Source organism: Stegostoma tigrinum, chromosome 10 (assembly GCF_030684315.1).
Source record: "Stegostoma tigrinum isolate sSteTig4 chromosome 10, sSteTig4.hap1, whole genome shotgun sequence".
NCBI classification, from domain to species: Eukaryota; Metazoa; Chordata; class Chondrichthyes; order Orectolobiformes; family Stegostomatidae; genus Stegostoma; species Stegostoma tigrinum.
In genome coordinates, this window is record NC_081363.1 from 47,398,164 (window position 1) to 47,421,095 (window position 22,932).

General features: G+C 38.6%; 2 protein-coding genes across 5 annotated transcripts in view; one reads left to right on the forward strand and one right to left on the reverse strand.

Moving 5' to 3' along the window:
- The window catches only part of cdkn3 (cyclin dependent kinase inhibitor 3), a 23,001-nt gene extending 19,063 nt beyond the window's left edge, over positions 1–3,938 (forward strand). For 2 of the 3 annotated variants that reach the window (XM_048538006.2, XM_048538007.2), the window contains one exon: positions 1,645–1,805. In XM_048538006.2, the coding sequence (XP_048393963.1) occupies positions 1,645–1,734 (90 nt within the window). In that variant the 3' untranslated portion in view covers positions 1,735–1,805. Of the gene's footprint in view, positions 1–1,644; positions 1,806–2,526 lie in introns of those variants that run through there. The other variant, XM_059649160.1, reaches the window with a different exon arrangement.
- cnih1 (cornichon family AMPA receptor auxiliary protein 1) lies at positions 2,772–22,668 on the reverse strand. Of its 2 annotated transcripts, XM_048538008.1 has the most exons (6): positions 22,549–22,668; positions 21,883–21,951; positions 14,851–14,963; positions 5,603–5,746; positions 5,190–5,353; positions 2,772–3,962 (listed from the first exon to the last, which is right to left on the reverse strand). In XM_048538008.1, the coding sequence occupies exons 1-5, from the start codon at positions 22,627–22,629 to the stop codon at positions 5,221–5,223; spliced, it is 540 nt and encodes a 179-aa protein (XP_048393965.1). In that variant the 5' UTR covers positions 22,630–22,668; the 3' UTR covers positions 2,772–3,962; positions 5,190–5,220. The 2 variants fall into 2 exon arrangements, with proteins under 2 accessions (XP_048393965.1, XP_048393966.1); XM_048538009.1 differs by lacking the exon at positions 5,190–5,353.
- Between the last annotated feature and the right edge of the window lie 264 nt (positions 22,669–22,932).

Genomic DNA, 22,932 nt, shown 5'->3' on the forward strand with positions numbered 1-22,932 from the left:
CCTCCCATGAAATGATATCTGCAAACTTGGCTCCAGTCCTTCACTTCCTTCCTCCAATTCATTAATATACAATTAATTATATTCCCAGCACTGATCCCTTTAGACCCTTGCCATTGAGTCACTAAACTGAAAATGAACTCCTTATCCTCACTTGGTTTCCTGCCCATGAGCCAATTCTCTATCCATACCAATACACTACCTCCAACACTATGGCTTTTATCCTTTGACTTAATCTTTTGCACCATGTCAAACACTTTCTGAAAATCCAAATACAACAAATCTACTGGTTTCCCCACTACCACTCAGACATCCTAAAAAAAACTCCTAATAATTAGTCAGATGCCATGTCCTTTTCATGAAGCTATGCTGACTCTGCTTGGTTAAGATTGATTTTCCAAATGATTTACAGTTGCTTACTAATTGATGTCAGTACTTTTCCAACAAGAGACGTTAGGCTCATCGGCATGTAGCTACCTGCGTTTTGTCTTGCTCCGTTTTTGAATAAGGATGTCACATTAGCAGGTTTCCAGTCCTCTGATACTTCTCTATAATACAAAAATATTTTACAAAATTACAGCCAATGCATCCTGTAGCTATCTCAGCTACCTCTTTTAGAATTCTAGGATGTAATGGATTAGGGTCAGGGACCTATCTGCCTTTTGTCCCATCAGTTTGTTTACTCCTACTTCTTTAGTAATAGTACTTAATTCCACCCCCCCATTGTGTTGTATTAATGGGAAGTTTGAAGTGTCTTCCACTGAATAGTGATGCAACATACATTTAACTTCCCTGCCATATCCTTTGTTCCCCAAAACCATCTCCTCAGATTCATTTTCTAAAGGAACCTGTGTTACTTAGACCTCTCTTCCTTTTTTATGTATTTAAAGAAGCTCTTACTGTCAGTTTTTATATTCCTCACTATTTTGTGTCTATATTATCTTTAAGCCCTCCTTTGCTAAGTTCTGAATTTATCTTCAGGGCTATCACTAACTTTGGCCTCTTTGAACTTAACTCTCCTTATCTTCCTTGGTTAGCCATGTTAGTTTCTCATTCTTAGAATTTTTCTCATTGTTGGGATGTAATTTTGCCAAGAGTCATGAATTACCTCCCTTCAAATTCTGCCACAGCTTGCTTACTATCTTTCCTGTTAATCTGTCCAGTCCACTTGAACTAACTCTATCCAATCCATTTGAACCAACTCTATCCAAGTGTCATTGTAATTCCCTAAGTTAAACAGTAGTTTCTGAACCGGGTTTCTCACTCTCGAACTGAATGCTGAATTCTATCATGTCATAATCACTCCTTCCTAAGGGATCTTTTACACAGAGGTCATTAATTAAATACACCTCATTAGCTTTACCAGATCCAAGTTAGCCTGCTCCCCCGTTGGCTCTGGAAAACTAGCCCTAATGCACTCTACAAATCTCTCATCATTACTTTCTTTTCCAATTTGATACACCACATCAACATGAAGAATAATATCATGCATAATTATTGCTATATTTATTTTATATGTTTCTATTATTTGGTGTTTATAGTCTTTCCCATAGTGTGTTTGGGGGTCTGTGATCAATAAAAACAGATGTACTCAGGAAAAATGTAACATGAGCAACAGTTTTAGTAATTATGCTGTTTTTTTGACAGCAATACAACTATTTGCATGATTTTCGGGATAATGTGGCAACATACCTGGCAACAAAAGACGATGCTGCAGCCCGATCAGTATCAAGATAGGAAAAAGAAAGCAGAACTTTCAGGCTGTAGATTGTAATTGTTTGTAAATCGATATATATATATATATATATATATATATATATATAAATTTTACAATTACCTGACCTCAACAGAAGGTACTGACTAAAGATGATTAACTTCTAATATTCACTCTTTCTTCCACAACTGTGCTAGAACGGCTGGATACTTCCAGCAGTTTCCAATTTCAAATTTTCCAGTAGCATTTTCTGTTTGTATTATACCATATTAACTTGTTAGTTTGGGACTTTTATTCACTGGTTGGAGTTTTCTATCAAATTACTAAACAACTTGCATTGCATGGCATTTTTCAAGTCCCAAAGTACATGCAGATATAGTGACCATTTTAGTAAAGGATGTGAAGTAACTGATTTTCACAGCTGGATCACAAACAGGACAGAAATAAATTACTACACCGTGTGTTTTACATGACAGTTAATCAAAAAATGATGTTGAGAGCAATCAATCATCTGCATAGAAAACATTTGTAATTCAGGCTAAATTTTGCCTAAGACAAAATAAAATAAATATCACAATTCAGTAATCGAACTGAACAGTGGGGAGAAAAAGCATTGTTATTTTTACTGGCGTTTTCCATCATATCATAAAAGATGCGTGTGAATGAATCCAAAGATATCATACCGAATGTACTTAGGATTTTTTGTTGGTCATCGTTTTAGGTAACTGAATTGCTGAGAAATAGTCATGCTTTCAACATACAAAAGGTTTTTCCATAAGTGTTTGATTTGAATTGCATATCATTCAATTTTTAAGGAACAATACTTAATCTTGTCCAGTAACAAATATTGTTCAGATACTCAAGACTGCAAACTTCTTGCAAGATCACTCCATAACTTTCCAACAAAGCGCACAGTGAGAAAACAGAGCAACCTCAAGAACAGAAAATACAATTAATTCGTCAATTGTCAATGTTTGACTAGGCTTGTCATAGAAGTATAAAATAGGAGTGTGTTGACATTAAATCTTATCCTTACAGAAGTACTATAATATACTGAAACTGGTTGGTAAAGTCTTTAATCAGATTTGTTCATTTACAGTTGTACATTTTCATTAAAATGTATGTAATCTATTCTTAAACAGCATCAGTCTCAATTTGCTAACAGGGATATTTCTACTGTAGTACCAAACACAACCCAAGACCTTCTATATTACCATTTTGTTATTAACATTTCCCATGGTTCACCTAAACATAAAATGTTGCATTTTTCAGCACACGTTTTTAACATTCATTAATTTATTTCCAAGCCTTTTTTTGCAGGATTTTGTGCAGAAAAATAAACAAAGCTGTTGCACCACATCCAGTGACATCAGTGAACAAATTAACATGAGCTATTATGATTAAAACGAGTGCTGTTTGAACCTCAAATATAATTAATACAATTGCTAAGCTGAGGCTCGAAATAACTAAATATGTTGTGTAGGGAGTTAAAAACTATACAAAAATGTCAAATCAACATGGATTACTCGGCACCATTAGTAGAGCTAAAAGTATTTTCAGACAAATGTTTAACAAAAACAAAAAGATTTATTTTTAAATAAACGTTACTTTGCATGGGAAAGGGACCCATTTGTGTAAAAAAGATCTTTAGTTTGTATACTCTGTAAAGATTGACTATCATAGTTATTTCCATCATTTTCCTGTGGATACAATAAACTTTTAAAATAAATTCTGTTTGCACAATCCAAAAGAACCTATAAATGTTCAATTTACTAAAAGTGTAAATAATATCCATTGAGTTTTAGGGGTCCAAACTACATCAAGATTTCTCTGGTCTTTTATTTTTAAACTGGACATAAGATATTTGAGCCAAGTTACATAATTTTTTTAAACATAATATACCTGTAAATAGCAAATAGGAGTGCGATTCAATGTTACATTTAAAACATAATCTGTGATTAGTGATTTCATTCGTAAAGAACAAACTTAATTCTTGGGTTTTGGATCAAGGCAAACTGCAGAATCATTTTTTCTACATAAAAAAACCCTGGGGCCAAAATGTCCATGAAAAGTAAGGAAAAGCATTTAATCTGTATATATATAAAAGCCATTCATATCTGGTGAACTACATGTTCTGCAGATGAGCCCCAAGTTCGTGAAAAACCAATGTCCTTCTGTTTCTTGCATGGAGTAAACAAATTCACTGGATCTCACAAGTGTTATTTAAGAACTCACCAGCACATAGATCATTCTGCAAAACAAAATTGTGAAAACATCTGATATACTAAAAACTGGGCAACATTAAATAAAATCACAGAATTAACTTCAATACGACAGTAATCAAATCAACTGCAGGGGTTAGATTTAATACACACTGATCTCTGGACTCCAATACGAACTCCAGACTCTCAACAATGTGGTTTACTTGTAACTGCTCTCTGGACAATTAGGGATGAATACTAAATGGTAAACCAGCAATGCCCACATCCCGTGAATGATTAGAATAGTGAAGGCTTGGATACGCTTTTATGGATTTGGATTTAGAGAATGTTTGACGATTACAACCAACAGAGCCAACATCTCTGCAACCACTCCTTTTGAAACACAGCATCAGAACCACAGGACATTTATTTGCCCAGGTTCCATCAGTTTTCTTAGTTCTTTGTTTTAAGCTCCTCCTTATTTGTCTACTGACCACTATTTTTGGAATTTTTTTTGTCTCTTCTACTGTGAAAACCTATACAATATACTGTTCTAATTTCAATTTCCTTAATTCCTGTTGTTAATCCCCCAGTCTCATCCACTAAGGGATGAGCATTTACTTTAGATACTCTCTTACTCCTTATGTACTTGATCCTCATTCTGTTTTTATATTTCTTGTTGTCTTGTGCTCATATTCCAACTTAATGATCTTCTATTTTCTTAAATCAGCTTCTTCTGGTTTCTAAAATGTCCCCAAACTTTTAGTCTACCTAATTTTTTACAGCAAACAGTTTTCTTTCCATTTGATTTTATTCTTAATGTCCTTAGTTAGCCACAAAGTGTATATACTTTTTGTAGATTATTTCTTAATAATATACATCTGTAATGGCTGAATATAAGCATAACAAAGCACTAGACAGAAAATCTTCTATACACGCACTGTGGCAGTGTTATGTATGATGTACAGCACCTCGCCAAGTTTACTTCAATAGGACATCGCTCCCCTGTGATGTCTATGGCCAGAAACAAGAGGACAATGTTGGATGAACACCATCACCTTCAAGTCATACGTGAACATACACAGCCATTGTTTTAGTGTATTTGGGTCAGTATTCTACATATCACCACATCCCAAGAGATTAAAAGAGTCTCTTCTGTCACCTATTTACACTGGTGATAGAGGATAGTTTTTCTTACTATTCCTAACCATTGTCTCTTCAATGCAAACATTTTTGTCTTTATTTTGTCAATATTACTTACCCCTAAACCTTCTCACCTGGCTGATTCTCAATTCCTTGCTTAGCTTCCTATATCCTTTTAGTTTCTTCTGCAGATTCAGTGTAAAGACTGAATAGCAATATAGTTTCCCACTGCAGTTCGTCATTTTCTAGGATTTTCATATGAAGCAACTCCATTAAAATTCTCTGCTTTCTCTTCTTCCTTCCACAAGCATAACACAACCATTATTTCTTATTTTATCCCCTCAATGCCTAGCCTTCAAACTGCAGTGACAATTTTACTTTTTTTCCCCCCAAGTTTCTCAATTGTGAAACATCCTAGTCCAAAAACCTGAAACCTAACACCTTAGGTTTTATACTCATAAGGTCATTCTAAACTATGTGGCAGACAAGCCTCAGTGGTAAAGCTTAGAAAATATTTCTAAAACAATGAATTTTTATATCAACTTACCCATATAGATAGTAAAAGAAAGACAACAGGTAAAATGCTAGTTTGCACCACCCTTCCTTCTGACAATATGCTAGTATATCTGCATTCATAATAGTAGTAGGATCATAGAGACCTGGAACGCTCATTATTGGTCTAGTCATGTACCTGAAAATAAAACATGAGAGAGAGTCAATTTTTGTTAGCAAATGTAGTGATCAACGAATAAATAAGCCAAGAATGGAATACAAACTGTTTCCAGATGATTCGTGTAGCACTCACTTGATACCAAATAAGGAATACCCATAAAATTAGTTTCATGGACCACATTTCAAATTCATGTCATATCATCACGCTAGTTATTCATTACATTCGTTAATTTAGAGGTTTACAGTACCTCATTTGAGAAGCTAAATAAAATTGGAAAAATAAATGTTTTGGATATAATTTGGCTTTGGCAATGCAAACTAGTGCAAAGGTACTTTGATGCAAAGACAATATTAGAACACTGACATTTTTTAAAAACATCAAACAAATAATCATATCCATTTATAGGCAATGTCTCAGATCACACATTTCCAAGGAACAGTCAGGCCGATCCCAAAAATAATACTGTAAACTACTACTTAAACAAAGTAAAGAAAAAGTATCTAATTCTGCAAACAGGCAAGTCAGAAGTTGAGCACAATATAAAAACAAAGCGAAAAGATAAAAAGATATCTTGAAATGGATTTAAAAACAGATAGTAAGAGTTTCTACAGGTATTTAAAAGTGGAAAAAATGAAATGATGCATAAAGTATTATTAGAACTAATAGCTGATAAGCCCCAAATCTGAATGGACTTAATGCGAAGGTCTTAAAAGAAGCACCTGCTGAAATAGTAGATGCACTGCTTTTAATTTTCAAAATTCCCTAGGTTGTAGAAAGGTCCACATAGATTAGAAGACACAGTAAATTCTGTTAAAAGGTTGTGACTGCATTCTTAAGAAGTGCGACTTGAAGTCAAATTTCTTTTTAAGTAAAGCATGATTTCTCCGTGGAATCAACGTTTAAGCCACAGTTAAAGGACTGTTATGCTGCAGCGGTAGTGTTCATACCTCCAGGCCAAATTGGTTCAGGTTCAAGTCCAGCCTGTTCCCGGTACGTATCATGACATGTCTGAACAGGTTGATTAAAAAAAACTAATTTTTTTTAAAAACCCAAATATGGGGCGTTGGCATCATTGGTTGGTCAGCTTTTTATTGCCCATTCCTAGTTGCCCTTCAGAAGATGGTGGTGAGCTGCTGTCTTGAACTGCTGAGCTCCACATGCTGTAGGTTGACCCACAATGCCTTTAGAGAGGGAATTCCAGAATTTTGACCAATGACCGTGAACAAATGGCATTTTATTTCCAAGTCAGCAAATATCTGTGGTCTTTGACATGCGAGTCATCCTGTTTGGTAGTTTCACCAGGTTGACACCTCATTTTTATGTATGCCTGTTGCTACTCCTGGCATGCCCTCCTGCACTTTCCATTGAACTTGGGTTGACCCAGTGGCTTGATGGTAATGGGTGAGTTGGAGATATGCCAGACCATGAGGTAGCAGATTGTGCTGGAGTACAATTCCACTGCTGATGGCCCACAATGCCTCATAGATGTCATTTTCAGTTGCGAGATCTGTTTGAAGTCTGTCCCATTTAGTCACAAAACAAATTAGTGAGAAAGTGGAACTTGTCTCCACAAGGATTAAGCAGTGGTCACTCTGGAACTGTTACAGACAAAAGCATCTGCAGTTGGCAGGCTGGTAGAGAGGAGGTCAAGTATGTTTCTCCCCCTTGTTGGTTCCCTTACCACCAGCTGCTGGACTTGGTGTGCAGATTGTCCTTTAGGACCGACTAGATCAATCAACAGTGCTGCTGCTGAGCCAGTCCTGGTGGTGGAGTTTAAAATCCCTCATCCAGTGTTATTTTGCACCCTTAGTGCTTCCTCCAAGTGTTGTTCAATAAGGAAGAATTCATCAGCTGAGGGAGGAGGGGTAAGTGGTAAACAGCTGGAGGTTTCTTTGACCATGTTTAACCTGAAGCCATGAGGCGTCACGGGGTCCGGACTTAATGTTGATGACTCCCAATGGCAACCCCCTCGTGATTATATACCATTGTGCTGCCACCTCTGTTGGGTCTGTCCTGCAGGTGGGATTGGACACATTCAGGGATGGTGATGATGGTGGTAGTGTCTGGGACAAAAAGTCATACTCATGGAATGAGACCTTATAGATAAGGTCAGGCTGCTGCTTGACTAGTCTGTGAGACAGCTCCCCCAATTATGGCACAAGCCCCCAGATGTTAGTAAGGAAGACTTAGCAGGATTAACGTGGCTGTTTTTTGCCACTGTTCTTTCCAGTGTCTTAGCTGATGTTAATTGAGCTGTCCAGTTTCATTTCTTTGTTGAGACTTTGTAGCAATTGATAAAACTCAGTGGCTTGCCAGGCTATTTCAGAAGTCGGGTGAGAGTCAACCACATTGCTGTGGGTCTGGAGTCATATGTAGGCCAGACTAGGTGAGTATGGCATATATCCTTCCATTTGTGAGCCAAAAGGGTTTTCCCAACAATCAACAACGGTTTCACAGTCAGACTATTCTTAATTCCAGACTCTTTTTAAAAATTGAATTCAAATTCAATTCTGTGGCAGGATTCGAATCCACATGCCCAGAACATTAGCCGAGTTTCTGGATTAACAGTTTTGCAATAATACCACTACGCAATCACTAGAGTTAAGTCCTTGCAAACACTTCTTTTGCTGGTAAAAAGCAATTTACAGGTTGAAACACTGTAATGTGTGTGCAGTGCCATATTCCCAGCTAAAATAAAATAAATCACTAAATGTAAAATAAATAATATAATTTAGTACTTGAGGACCTTTGAGCAGAAAACCTAAAATCATTAAGTTGAAATGTTGTACACACCTAAATGCCTACCTTAATAAATAAAATTGTATTTGTTTAAAATGAAATTAAGTTTAAAATACTCTGTAAAAGTACTGTAAATACAGGAGAAATTAAAATTGCACACCTGAAGTTTTAGTTCACTTATGTTCTATCTAGTGGCTGACACTGGTTGATGCAGGCAGAGCTACCAACACAGCAAGACTTCTGCCACTAGACGGAACCCAGGACTTTAGTGCAAGCTTAGAAAAGTAACTAAGACAGAAACAGACACCACAGATTTTACAGATGAGGACAGAGATCTAGTGATAGTTTGGCTGGATAAAGAGGGTCTGAGGGCAGGGACAAGAGAAGGAGCAAGACCAGGGAAACTGAATGCCATAGAATAGGTAGTCTAGCAAACAACATGAAATAGAAATTCTCAACATTAATCAATTTTTTTAAAAAAAAGCAAGGTTAAAGCAAAATAACATTACCTTAGAACTTTACTTGAGCAGAATGACTGCGCCAATAAAGAAAAACGACAGAAAGCAGCAATCTACAGGCCACATTTGTCATAGAGAAAACGCTGGAATCATTTATTAGGGAGGTCATGGGAGGCCACTTGGAAGATCTCAATGCAATAAGTTAGGGTAAACAATTTTAATGAAAGAGAAGTCATGATTGACATAATTTATAGATTTCTTTGAGGAAGAAAAAAATGTAGACAAATGCAAACCTAAATGCAGAAGGTATCTGACAAGGTGACACAAAGGTTACAACACAAAATCATAGCTCAAGGTATTGGGGATAACATTTTGGCACAGATAGATGGTCACTTTTAAGTTGGCAAGAAAAGAGCTGGAAAGCTACAGTGCTGGGGCTCTAAAACATTTATGTCAATCACTTGGAAGAAGTAACATTAAGATAGATTTTTTTAAAAAGTGCATTGCGAAGAGGCCATAAGTAGTCTGCAATCGAGTACAAAAATGTCAGAAAATATTAACTGTTCCACATTGGCAGGAAGAACAGAAACGCAACAAATTGTTTAAATGGAGAGAAACAGCAGAACTGAGGTCAAGGGAAATCTGGATGCTCTAGTGCATGGATCATAAAAGGCTGAAGAGCAGTGTAGAAATCAAAACAAAAAGTAAAAACTGTATGCTTCAAATTCGCTAACTCAATTGTTAAGCTCTTATCTCTGACTGTGTGTCATGTGCATTGTTCAATTCCAACCACTTGATAATTCCAAAATCTTCAGCAAAAATTCAATATTAGCAGGTATAGCTGTACTCTGCAGCATCAAGTGAACCTTGAACTGGAAACAGTCACCCAGCCAAGACTAAATACTTAAAATGCAGATATTCTGGAGTTTGCTTAATTCTTTGGAGGATCATGAACATTTATGCAGATAATTTCACACAAGAAATTAAACAGGTGTGGCAGATTCCATTTTAAACTATGTTGCAGAAGGTTTATAGAAATGTCAGCTTTGTTGAGGAAATGGCCTTTTCTTGTTTAATGCTCAAAATTCACAAATCCAAATCTCAATTTTTTTTCTAGTCCACAGACTTATTCTGAATGTGACTGGTTATTTCAAATAGTTTGTTAGTGCAGCAATTAGCATATTCATTTTTCAGCAACTGCTGCTCAAGCATGGGATCACATGCAACAACTAACTTTGCTGTGCAAGCTTCCATTGCTAGATTATGGTCTGCACATAGCCTATTATGAAGAACATTTGACCAAATATAAAATCAAGTGCTCTAGCAACAATTAAGTCAATGGGAATCAGCAGAAAAACTCTATCTGTTGGAGTCAAACCTGACACAATAGAAGATGGTTATGGGCACTGAAACATCGTCATTTCAGGTCCCAGGACATCTCTGTAGCAGTTCCTCAGGATAGTGCCCTAGGCCCAACAATCTTCAGCTGCATCAATGATCATCCTTCCACGGGATTGGGGGAAATGTATTGAAATGGATAGAAAACCAGTTGACAAGAGAGGAAACAAACAATGTGTCCTTTTCAAATTGGCAGGCAGTAACTGGTGGGGTGAACAAGGATCAATGCTGGGATGCCGGCTACTCACAATACATATTAATGATTTGGATGAAGGAACAAAATGTAACATCTCAAAGTTCGCAGATGATATCAAATTGGGTGGGACAGTAAACTGTGATGAGGATGCAGAGATCCCTTAGCATGATCTGGACAGGTTGGGTGATTTGGCAAAGCAATGGCAGATGCAGTATAATTTGGATAGATATGGGGTTATTCATTTTAGAAGCGAACAAAAGGCAGCAGATTACTAACTAAATTGGGAGAGGGAACTGCGCAGCAGGACCTGGGTATTCTTGTGCACCAATCACTGAAGGTAAGCATGGAGGTGCAGCAGGCAGTAAAAAAGGCAAATGGTATGTTGGCCTTCATTGCGAGAGGTTGAGTACAGGAGAAGGAATGTGCTGTGGCAGTTGTCCAGAGCCTTGGTAAGACCACACTTAGAATACTGTGTGCAGTTTTGGTCTCCTTTTCTGAGGAAGGATGCTCTTGCTCTCGAAGGAATGCTGCAAAGGTTGAGCAGGCTGATTCCAGGGATGGTAGGACATACTTATGAGGAGAGGTTGATAAAGTTAAGATCGTTTTCGCTGGAGCTCAGATGAATGAGGGGGGTTCTCACTGTAACTTATAAATGATACCAGGACTAGACAAGATAGATGCTCGGAGGATGTTCCTGATGGTGGGTGTGTCCAGAACCAGAAGTCACAGTCTAAGGATTCAGAGTATACCATTTAGGACAGAGATGAGGAGACATTTCTTCACGCAAAGAGTGGTGAGCCTGTGGAATTCATTACCACAGTAAGTAGCTGAAGCAGCATGGGGATCAAAAGTTACTGGGAAAAAGCAGGATTAGGCTGAGTTGGATGATCTGCCATGATCGTGATGAATAGTGCGGCAGGCTCAAAGGAGCAGGAGGCGGTCATTCAACCCTATCTTCTACGCTTCGGTAAAGTCTGAAGTGAGGAGTTCGCCAATGATTGCACAATGTTTAGCACCATTTACAACTGGTCAGAAATTGCTGTAGCCCATGTCCACATTCATCAAGAGCTACATTACATATCTAGGCTTTGGCTGAAAAGTGGCAAGTAACAATCATGCCACACAAATTTGTCAGGCAATGACCATCTCCAAAGGAAAGAATCAAATCATCACTCCCTGACGTTTAATGGTGACACCATCACTAAAACCCCTACTAGCAACATCCTGGAGGATGCTATTGACCAAAAACTAAACTAGACAATGCATAAATACAGTGACTACAAGAGCAGGTCAGAGGCTAGATATCTTGCAGTGAGTAACTAATTTCCTGACTCCCCAAAGGCTGTCCATTATCAAAAGGCACAAGTCAGGAATATGACAGAATATTGCCCATTTGACTGGACGAGTGCAGCTTCAACAATACTCAAGAAATAGAACACCAGCCAGGACAAAGCAATCCAGTTAACTGGCAACGTATGCACAAACATCTATTCCCTCCACTACTGATGCTCAGAGCACTGTGTTCCATCTACAAGACATATCGCAGCAATTCACCAAGACTCCTTAGACAGCATCTTTCAAACCTGTGACTACTTTCATCTAGAAGGACACATTCTCAAATAAATGAGAACACTACCACCTGAAAGTTCCCCACCAATCCACTCACTTGGAAATATATCACTGTGCTTTCAGTTATATTGGGTCAAAATCCTAGAACTCCTTCCCGAGTGGTGTTGTGTGTCTACCTAAAACTCATGGAGCAGCAGTTCAAGAAGCAATTCCCCAGGACCTTCTCAATAGCATCAAGGATTGGACAATTCATGCCAACCCAGCTAGTGACACTCGCATCACATGAATGAATTTAAACAAGAACAGTCAAACACTTGGCTATACAACCTATATACCTGGCATTGTACCCGCACTGACATTTATCCATGAAGAAGCTCAATTCTGCAGTAAGCAAAACATCTTTTTTTGGACTGATGACAATACCCAAGTAGTGGAAAATACCACTCAAGTAGTCACTGCATAATGGAAACAGTACAATCTGAAACAGCTTGCTTAACCCTGTTGTACAAATATTTGAGATACTTTCCCAGAATGATGAGGTGTAGATTGGGATTTCTCAGGTCCAAAAGTGGGAGATCTTTGCCTATTTCAGATTCCATCTTTGCCCTATTTGATAAATTATATTTTTGTATCAGGTTTGCAATATATGCAAATGGCTACAGCCGTAATTACAAGATTGCTGATCAGACCAATCTTGTAGCTTGTTGAGTTAATACAAACACGAACATGTACATTGACTGCTTAAGACAGCCAAAAACCCACTGGCAGACTTCTCAATTAGCCCAAAGGAAAGTGATCATAATGGACAGCTTTAATTCAAAACTGGATTTGGGCATTTGTGGAAGAGCATTATGGTATGTATGAAAATCCTTACCTAGATTCAATGATTGTGCACAAATCTTTTGAATCAGCAATGGGAGACACCTCGGTGGTTAGGGTTTATTCCATCCTAAAAACAGGTTTTCTGTGGAAGCCAGCCAGTTCAGAAATACACTAATGGATTCCTTACTACTGTCAACAACAAGCCTACATCACCAAAAATACAAATCTAGATTTAGATAATAGAATCCCTACAATGCAGGAACAGGCCCTTGGCCCAACAAGTACACACCGACCCATCCCAGAACACTGCAGGCAATTTAGCATGGCCAATCCACCTGCCTGCACATCCTTGGACTGTGGGAGGAAACCAGAGCACCCGGAGGAAACCCACATAGACACAGGGAGAATGTGCAAACTCCACACAGACAGTCGCCTGGTGATGGAATTGAACCTGGGTCTCTGGCGTTGAGACAGCAGTGCTAACCACTGAGCCAACATGCCACCCTTTGTAGAATGCCTCAAACTAAGACTGGTTCTTATCAGAAAGCTTGTAAATAGGGTGCTAGCCACTTGATTACCTTGCATGCTTGACACAGATATCGAGTCGCATCAGTCTGTACAATCACCTACAGACTCGCCCTGAGAGTGCAAGAAAGTCATCCTCATCTGCGAGGGACCAATGATCGTACAGCATGTCGCAGCTATCTTGCAGACAACCCTGATCAGATCACTGTGTCATATTTCATACACAACAGGCTGAAGGTCACCACTTTTTGACCTGAAGAGTTCTTGGTATACTTTAAATTACCCTGAAAAGATGAAACATCCCAAGAAATTTGATCAACAGGTTAATCTAGCTGCTTTACATGAGTCATGCACAGCCGCCAACAAGTGGCGTTTTCCACTCTCAGTATTCTGCCTACCATTCATTTTAGCAACACTGTCTGAATTTCATTACTGGTACAATGTAAGGTATATGGTCCCATGTTCCAACAATTTTCCAAAAGCATTGTCATTCATTTATTTATAATAGTCAGAGTACAGAGTATATTCACCTACCTTACACCAGTAAATAGTGAAACAAATCAAGTGCTATTGGATGTGATTTTGAGACTGGGAAAATTTGGCATATGTTGCCCAACAGCACTAACATAACATAACACTAACCATCAATTTAGGATCACAGAAACATACAAGATGTAACCCTTTGATCCATCAAGACTGTATTAACACAAGCCTACTCTAATTCTAGACCAGCCCCACTTTCCAGCAGTTAGCCCACAGCTTTATAATGTTACAATATTCCAAGTCCTCATCCAAGCACTTCTTAAAGGTTTCTTGCCTCAACTTACCTCCCAGGCAAAGCTTGCCAGATTCCTACCAAACCCTGGGTGAAAACAATTTTCCTTAAATCACCTGCTTTTCACCTTAAAATTATGCTTCCTTGTTAATTACTCTTCAACTAAGAGAACTATCTGTCAGATATCCACTATACTTGATTTAAACTTGCTAGAACTGACATGTTAATACGCAGGCTCACATTCTCCAAATAAAAGAAATATGCTCAAGCTTTGCATCTCTCTATAATCACCTCTGAACTTGGAGACTCTGTAGTTCCCCCCTTTCTGTTTGCTAAGACATCCCTTCTCCTGTAATATAAATTTTGAGGGCATTCGAAACTTGGTATTCTTGCATTTATCCTGATGAATGCAAGGCAAAAAGTTTCAGAAACATCATTCCCTTTTCAACCAAATTTGTATTCTCTATAACCGAGAGAACGTGCTTATTAATGGAAGAGAATGTGGGCCAGACTTCAGAAAAAAGCATACAGTACACAGAAGGCAAACAGAAAATACAACAAATAAACTACAAGAGTGCTGCTCATTTAGCATAACTGAAATTAAATTTTCAATAGCAAACTGCAAACATCAACCACTTACCTCCAGATATGGTAGCCCAGCAGTGGCATATTGACACCCAGTGTAAGCCACTCTGTTGCACACAGGAACATGACACAGAAGAAGGCATGGATGAGATACTCGGGAAGTACAAGCTGAGAAAAAAAACTTAAAGTCAGCATGTTTTACTACCTTTGTTTTCATAGTAAAGAAAAAAGAAAATGCCCTCTGGAATTTTAAAAAAAGTTAATAGATCTCCCATAAGATAAATATTTCAGTCATTAAAGTATTAAATGTTTAGTAAGCAGTTCTCATAAGTTCCATTTGGGGGCATCATTACATAGCTGAGTAAAATACTGCCGTTTTACCTCTGGAGACTCGAGTTCAAATCCAGCCTGTCCGATGGAGCAAATTTTTCCTCTAAAAGGTCCCAAGATGAACAATTTCAAATTTTCTAATTTTCTCAATCAAGTTTCTAATGGACAAAAGCCCATAAAACTATGCATAATCCAGCATCAATCACCAAAAATAGGTAGTCTCAAAAATCACATGAATTGGAAGAACTTTACACTGCCTTAATCTCAGGGTCAGAAATCATAGGTCACCAAGTTTAGTCAAAAACACAAGCTTTTAGAGCGGGAGACAGAGACGACTCCAAAAGCTTGTGTTTTCAATAAACCAGTTGGACTATAACCTGGTATTGTGTGAATTCTGACCTTGTCCACCCCAGCCCAACACCACCACCAGCACCTCCGTATCATTTATCCCATGCCACATTTTTCATGCAAAGTGTACCATCTGCCAGCATTATTCACAACACGGGAGAATAAGTTGGTTCAGATCTGATAAAGACAAAAACAAAACTTCAAGGAATCTCAGAGCAATGAACAAATCCATCTCTCAAATGAAAATGAAGAAAAAATTTTGAAATATTTACATGCCCTGCACAAGCTGCAAATTTATTGACAGGCATGCATTCAGAACAATGGGAGCAACAAATGGAGCAGATTTATTCGAAGAAAATCCCATACAAATTCCATAAATGTTAAAAAGCATAAACAGGAACATCAGTTTGGAATAAAGCAAGGAATGTAGCAGCCACATGACATGCAAGTTTAAGAAAATTGGAAATTTTTGTTATTTTTAAAAATATTTAAAAGATATGTAGTCTTTAATATTACAATAATTTCTTAAAGAACTTTAATCCTTAGAGCACCGTGTTTCATCCAGGCACAATTATGATGTAAGCAAAATAACTCAAGTGATTCTATTTTAAATTTGACCATAGAAAGAAACTGTGTCAAAGCTGATGGACCTAAAAATCATGTCAATCTTCAAAAGTCTTCAGATTCAGTTGGCAGGATTTGTGGCTCAGGAACAAAAGGCCACATGATATAATTTTCGTTAGAATGTTGCTTTCAACCTTATATTTAAGAAAACAGATGGAAGGGAGAAACCAGGAAAGCGAAACAGTTAGAACATCTTTCAAACGTAGAATTTATTTTTCCTCATTCAAATTCTTGGAGGTGAATTTTATGCTCACATGAAGGATGCCAATTCCAGCAAGCGGGATATTTTTATTACATTGTGCTCTACTTTCAATATCAAACATTCTGAAGTCTGATACTGATCAGCTAAACAGCAAAGGTTCCTTTAATCTGCTCAAAAGTATGCTTTATCCTCTACCCTCACTACATTCCACTTTCAGTCACCTTTAGAGTACCCAGGTGTATTTGCCAATTTTTGCTCTGGGGCCCAAAAGGATTAGTGAACCAACTTTGTTTTTACAACAATAGTACAATAGTCACCATTTAGCTTTTATTCCAGGCTTTTCCTGCTTTCAAATTTCACCGCCTGCCATAGTGGTATTCAAACCCACGTCCCCCGAAGTTTAACCTGGGTTTCTACTAATCCACAGACAGTACCACAACAGCCCCAAAGCAGCCTTAGTGTAACAGTGCCTTAGCATAACAGTGCCCTAGCAAAAAAGTACATGATCACGTGATACTGTTCCAAATTATTGTCTTGCACTGATAATCTGAGAAGTCTTTGATTTTCATGGTAGTCTGAGCGTAAGCCAACAGAAGTTAAACTTTTCGGAATGAAATGGTTACTTCCAGATAATCCTTTTCTTTAGAAATATGGCTTGAAAAGGAGCATGGCAGAATGGAATTTTGATTACCTGTCGTAATAAACAGTATTAAACCAGAAAATGGAAATTAGCAATTAGTAGAGGTTCTAACAAATGAGAAGTTTTTTTTATTCATTCACAGGATGGTCAGTGGCTTAGTTAACCTTGAGAGGATACTGGTGAGCTACATTCTTGAACCACCACAGACCATTTGTATATATACATCCACAATGGCATTAGGGTGGGAGTTCCAGGATTTGACCCAGCAACATTGAAGAAACAGAGACATTGCCAAATCTAGATGAGTGGCTTGAAAGAGGTCTTGCAGCAGAGTTCAATGATTCTGTATCTGACTTTATGATGGAGGATGAAGCATCTAAGTGCCTAATACATTGTCCTGAGGAACTCTTGCAACAATGCGGCATGGTGGCTCAGTGTTTAGCAATGCTACCCTGATAGCGCCAGGGACCGGAGTTCAATTCCACCGTTGGGCAACTGACTGCATGGAGTCTGCACGTTCTTTCCGTATCTGCGTGGGTTTCCTCCAGGTGCTCTGGCTTCCTCCCACAGTCTAAAGTAGTGCAGGCTAGGTGACTGGCCATGCTAAATTGCCAGTACTGTTCAGCAATGTGTAGATTAGGTGAGTTATAGGGGGATGGGTCTGGGTGGGATGCTCCAAGGGTCGGTGAGGACTTGGGCCAAACGGCCTGTTTCCAAACTGTAAGGATTCTTCTGTGAGAAAAAAAAAGTGTGATAACAAGAGTTCAATGATTCTGTGTCCTGATTATGTTCCTGTTAGAGTGGCGGGTAAGGCTGGTAACAGTGGGGAACATCGATATATAAAGATATTGCGGTTCTATTCAAGAATAATAAAGAATCCTACAATAGATATAGACAACTGGGATTGAATGAATCTCAAACAAAGAGTGTGGGGAATTCTAAAGAGGGAAATCAGGAGGGCAAAGAAGGGATATGATGTAGCCTTGGCTACAAGTACACTAAGAGCAAAAGAACAACTTGAGAGAGACTATGGCCCCTTAATGAGGTTGTCTGGGTGTTGAACCTCAGGAGATGGGAGATACTGAATAAATATTTTACGTCTGTTTTTATTGAGAAGAATGAAATGGAGAAATTAATATTGATGCTTTGAAAACAGTTTACAACACAGAAGAGGAAGTGTTGGAGGTCTTAGAAAGCACAAAGACAGATAAATCTGAGACCTGATCAAGTGTACCCTGGATATTGTAGGAAGTTAGGAAAGAAATTGCAGGGCCCCTTGCAAGTATTTGTATCATCTACAACCACAGGTGAAGTTCCAAAGGGTGTTAATGTTGTGCCTTCACTCAAGAAAGGCTGTAAAGAGCAGTCTAGAATTATAGACTTGTGAGCCTGACATCAGTGGTGGGCAGGTTGTTGAAGGTGATTTTGAAAGAAAGGATTTACATATACTGGAGAGGCAAGGACTGAATAGGGATAGTCAGCATCGTTTTGTGCAAGGGGAAATCATGTCTCACAAAAGTATTTGAGTTTTTTGAGGAAGTTACCAAAACAATTGATGAGGGCAGAGCAGTAGAAATTGCTTATACAGACTTTAGCAAAGCGTTTGACATGGTTCTGCATGGTAGACTAATTAGTAAAGTTAGATCACATGGAATTCAGGGTGAGCTTGCCATATGGATACAAAATTGGTTTGATGGTAGGAGACAGAGGGTGGTGGTGAAGGGTTGTTTTTCAGACTGGAGGACTGTGACCAGCAGGGTTCCACAGGAATCAGTACTTGGTCCACCTTTCTGTGTTGTTTATATAAACGATTTAGTGAGAATATAGGAAGCATGGTTAGCAAGTTTGTGGTTGACACCAAAATTGGTGGTATAGTGGACAGTGCATAGTGAAGAAGGTTACCTAAGATTACAGAGATCTTGATCAATTGGGTCAATGGGCTGAGAGGTGGCAGATGCAGTCTAATTTGGATAAATGTGGGTTATTGATTTTGCTATAACAAAGAAGAAGAACAGGACTTATACAATTAACGCTTGGACCCTGGCTAGTGTTGTGGAACAGAGGGGTTTAGGGGTTCCAGTACATAATTCTTTCAAATTTGCATCACAGGTAGACAGGGTGGTTAAGGCGGCACTAAGCACACTTGCCTTCATCATTCAGATCTTTGAGTATAGGAGTCGGGACATCATGTTGACGTTGTACAGGATGTTGGTGAGGTCACTTCCAGAATACTGTGTGCAGTCACCCTGCTATAGGAAGGGTACTATTAAATTGGAGAGGGTTCAGAAAAGATTTACCAGAATATTTTACCAGAAATAGAAGGTTTGAATTATAAAAATAGGCTGGGACTTTATTCACTGGAGTGTAGGAGATTGAGGGTGACTTTATTGAGACTTATAACACCATGAGAGGCAGAGATAATGTGAATAGCAAGGATTTTTTCCCCGAGGGTGGGGGGAGTTCAAAACAGAGGAGCTTATTTGTAAAGGTGAGAGAAGAAAATTTTAAAAAGGACATGAGGAGCATATATTTTTTAGACAGAGAGTGGTTCGTGCGTGGAATGAACTGCCTGAGGAAGTAGTGAATGCAGGTACATTTAAAAGGCATCTGAAGTAGTACATGAACAGAAAAGGTCTGGAGACTTGATGACCAAATGCAGGAAAGTTGGAATATTTTAGTTTGGGAACATGGTCGGTTTCGACTAGTTAGACCCCAGGGTCTGTTTCCATGCTGTATGACTCTATGAGAACATGAGGAAAAAGGACGGAAGGACATATGCCAACAGAACTAGTTGAAGGCCATTGGGCAGGAATCTGTGTAGAGCATAAAAGCCAGCATATACCATTTGGGCCCAACAGCCTGCCTGCTCTGTGCCCAAATTTCTCTGCAATATAACTCACTGAAATACAAAATTCCAAACCCATGTCAAACATCTGTCTCTACATAAAAACCAGAAAGGTGCAAGCAATGTAATAAAATGTGAGGCTGGACGAACACAGCAGGCCAAGCAGCATCTCAGGAGCACAAAAGCTGACGTTTCGGGCCTAGACCCTTCATCAGAGAAGCTTCATCGGAGGCTCACTGATGATGTTACTGGAATGGTGACAAAACGTCTGAAAACTAACCTTCCAGCTCAGCGAGCAAACTCACATCCATTGAAGATTTAATTTATTTTTAGGTTGTGGATGTCACTGGCAAGGGCAAGATCCATGGCACATCACTAGTTCCCCCGAGGTACCAACTTGACACAACTGATTGGATTGTTTAGGCACTCACGATGTAGGTAAAAGGCACACATGTTGATGAGACTGGAATCAGACTAGAACAGGTTAAAGCAATGAATCAGATGGAGTGGAGAGAGGGATGGTTGGGTGGAATCTCCTACCACAAAGTGCTTATTTAACACCTCGATTCTCACAGAATTAGTTATCCTTCCATCGAAAGCTATGGCCTTCACTGTGGATTACTAAATGCAACAAATGGCCTCTGATGTCAGCAACTCTCACTAAGTGGGACCTCGACCGCCAGGGGCAGAATTTCAGGTGGCCTAATGGCATGTGAAGTGCCTGTTTTGAAGAAGGTACAGCAGGCTTTCCTGTGGAGAGACATTTCACGGGGCATCACTAACTCTGAGCGACTGAATGAGATATCAGACGAAAATTGAAAATTTGGTTGAGGTTTTCAGGGTCGAAGAAAAATCCTAAAACATGCAGATTTTAACTTTTAAAGAATGTACAAGAATAATATTCTACAGTTCTGCATGATATGACATACAGGTTAATGGGGAAAATTAATTCAAACTAAATTTCAAGAACAGGGCAAAAGGACACTGGCTCGATATGTAAAAAGCAAACGTAGATCATGCAACAGATGGAAAGAAGCTCCTGATATAGGTGGAGAAGCAACACTCAGGATTCTTTGAAGAAACAACTGCATGTCAGAGTTATGAGCAGGAAAAGAGAACTTGATGTATCTTTCTGGCTGGATGAATGAATATTGCCAATTGGACTTTTATCCACAATTAACTTTTGACTTGTGAGTAGTGTTTCAGCCAATAAACCACAAGTTAAAATAATGACATTTTGCTAGTACGTATGATTAAAAATGTTCGTATGGCTGCTCAGTAATTAACAAATGTATCTTCTCAATGCATCTTTTCAGATGTTGAAAGGTTGCCCACCAAAATCTCAATATTGAGATGAGTATTGAACACCAACAATAAATGCTCCACTTTGTGCACAAGAATGTGCTATATGCTTGATGATGCCAGGCTGGGTCATTTACAATAGTCTTTCAGTTAAGCAACTTAAGCATTTGAATTTGAATGTCTTTAATCATTCCAAAGGATTTATTAAATTGTTAAAAATTACAACAGTTGGATTTGTAAAAGTTTAACACAAAGCATATCTTTTAATTTCCAAGTGCATTCTGATTCCGAATCCTCAATTATTTTATGATACAATCAGCCCTGGTCAGTGTGGTTTACAGATTAAAACTCAATTGTAACACCCCTAAACTACTAGCATTTTATCAATGCAGTGTTAAAACAATTTCTTTGCAAACATGTGAACAGGTTTTGATTTTACCCCATATAATCTGAAAGACATTCACATATGACCTCCAGGAAAAAAATGTGTTAAAACAAAAGGCATTTTAACTAGAAGTTAGTACGAACCTTAAATGCCATTTTGACTCTTTTAATCTTTTTGACCTTTACAACTGTCTTTGTGCCGAAAGAAATGACAAAAGCAGATTGGAAGAATGTTAGTATGACAGCTGACAAGATCACTGCAGATTAATAACAGTCAGAATACAAAGGTGGAGCAAGCGTGAATCAACCGATTTAAATAAAAACAGTCCTGTAAGCAGAGGAAACTGAATACCTGAATATAATGTAAAATAATTTCCTCATAAATATTTAAAATCATCTCACATTCACTTACGGGATTGAGTGTATTACATTGGTCTATAGGATTCTTGTAGTCAGTCTTCAATTCATCAAATGCTATAATCTGGAAAACAGTACACGGTATAAGGGTGTAATTTAATTGTATTCCTTTATAAAGGCATTAGCATTCTCACGACTTTTTGACCTAGATTATTCAACAAACTAAAAGGTGTATTCGATGTGATTATCATCATATACTACTCTTTCTGCTAAGGCTTTTAAATGCAAAAATACATCAGATGCATCAAGAAGTTGTAATAACAGCGTTATATTTGGCAAAACGGAGGATGCCGTCCGGAATTAACCGGGATGCTGACACTCAATTGAATAGTCTGGCAACAATCATTCCAAATCTCTGAGCGTATTCAAAGAAAGCGAGAACATCAGAAACGATGATTATTTTCAACAAGACGGTCGAATTGAAAATATATTTCAAAGGTTTAGTGAGAAAGAGAGATGGGCTCCCTGGACTGAGGGAGAGCCAGGACACCCTCCCTCCCAGTCTCAGGCCTGATAACCAGGACCAACCGGCAGATCTACCGCCGTCAGCTTCTCAGCCCTCATACCGAGTCAGCAGAATTCGCCTTTGCAAAAGTCTAGGCACCTTTTCTAAAACCTAACCAGCACAGATACAAAACCGTATATAACTTTTGTAACTCACATGCCAAATAGCGAAAAATATGAGCGCGGCAGTGAGAAGCAGCGCCAACATGTAACAAAAGGCCGCGAATGTAAACGCCATCTTGGGTCTGGGGAGGCAGACACCGTGCGTGATGATGTTAACGCGTCGTGGCCTGGCCCCGCCCCGCGTCTTCCATATTATAAATATTGACGTAACCCAGGGATGACTGCCTTGCTGTGATTTTTGATGGTTCTGCCGGACCACGTTGGCTGTGGGGGGGATTATTGACTCGGTCCCAAGAATATCTTCCCTGCTAGAGTCCTAAGGGATCACGTTGGCTGAGGGGGAACTATTAACCTAATCCCAGGAATATGACATATAATGGGAAATGCAGATGCTGGAGAATCCGAGATAACAAAAGTG

Excerpts from the sequence above, each read along its gene's own strand:
- cnih1 (XM_048538008.1), bottom strand. The coding sequence starts at position 22,629 with ATGGCGTTTACATTCGCGGCCTTTTGTTACATGTTGGCGCTGCTTCTC. Across the intron at positions 14,964-21,882 it reads AATGTAATACACTCAATCCC|CTTGTACTTCCCGAGTATCT; the intron begins GTAAGTGAATGT and ends TTTTTTTCTCAG. Across the intron at positions 5,354-5,602 it reads TTCTTTTACTATCTATATGG|GAAGAAGAGAAAGCAGAGAA; the intron begins GTAAGTTGATAT and ends TGCTTGTGGAAG.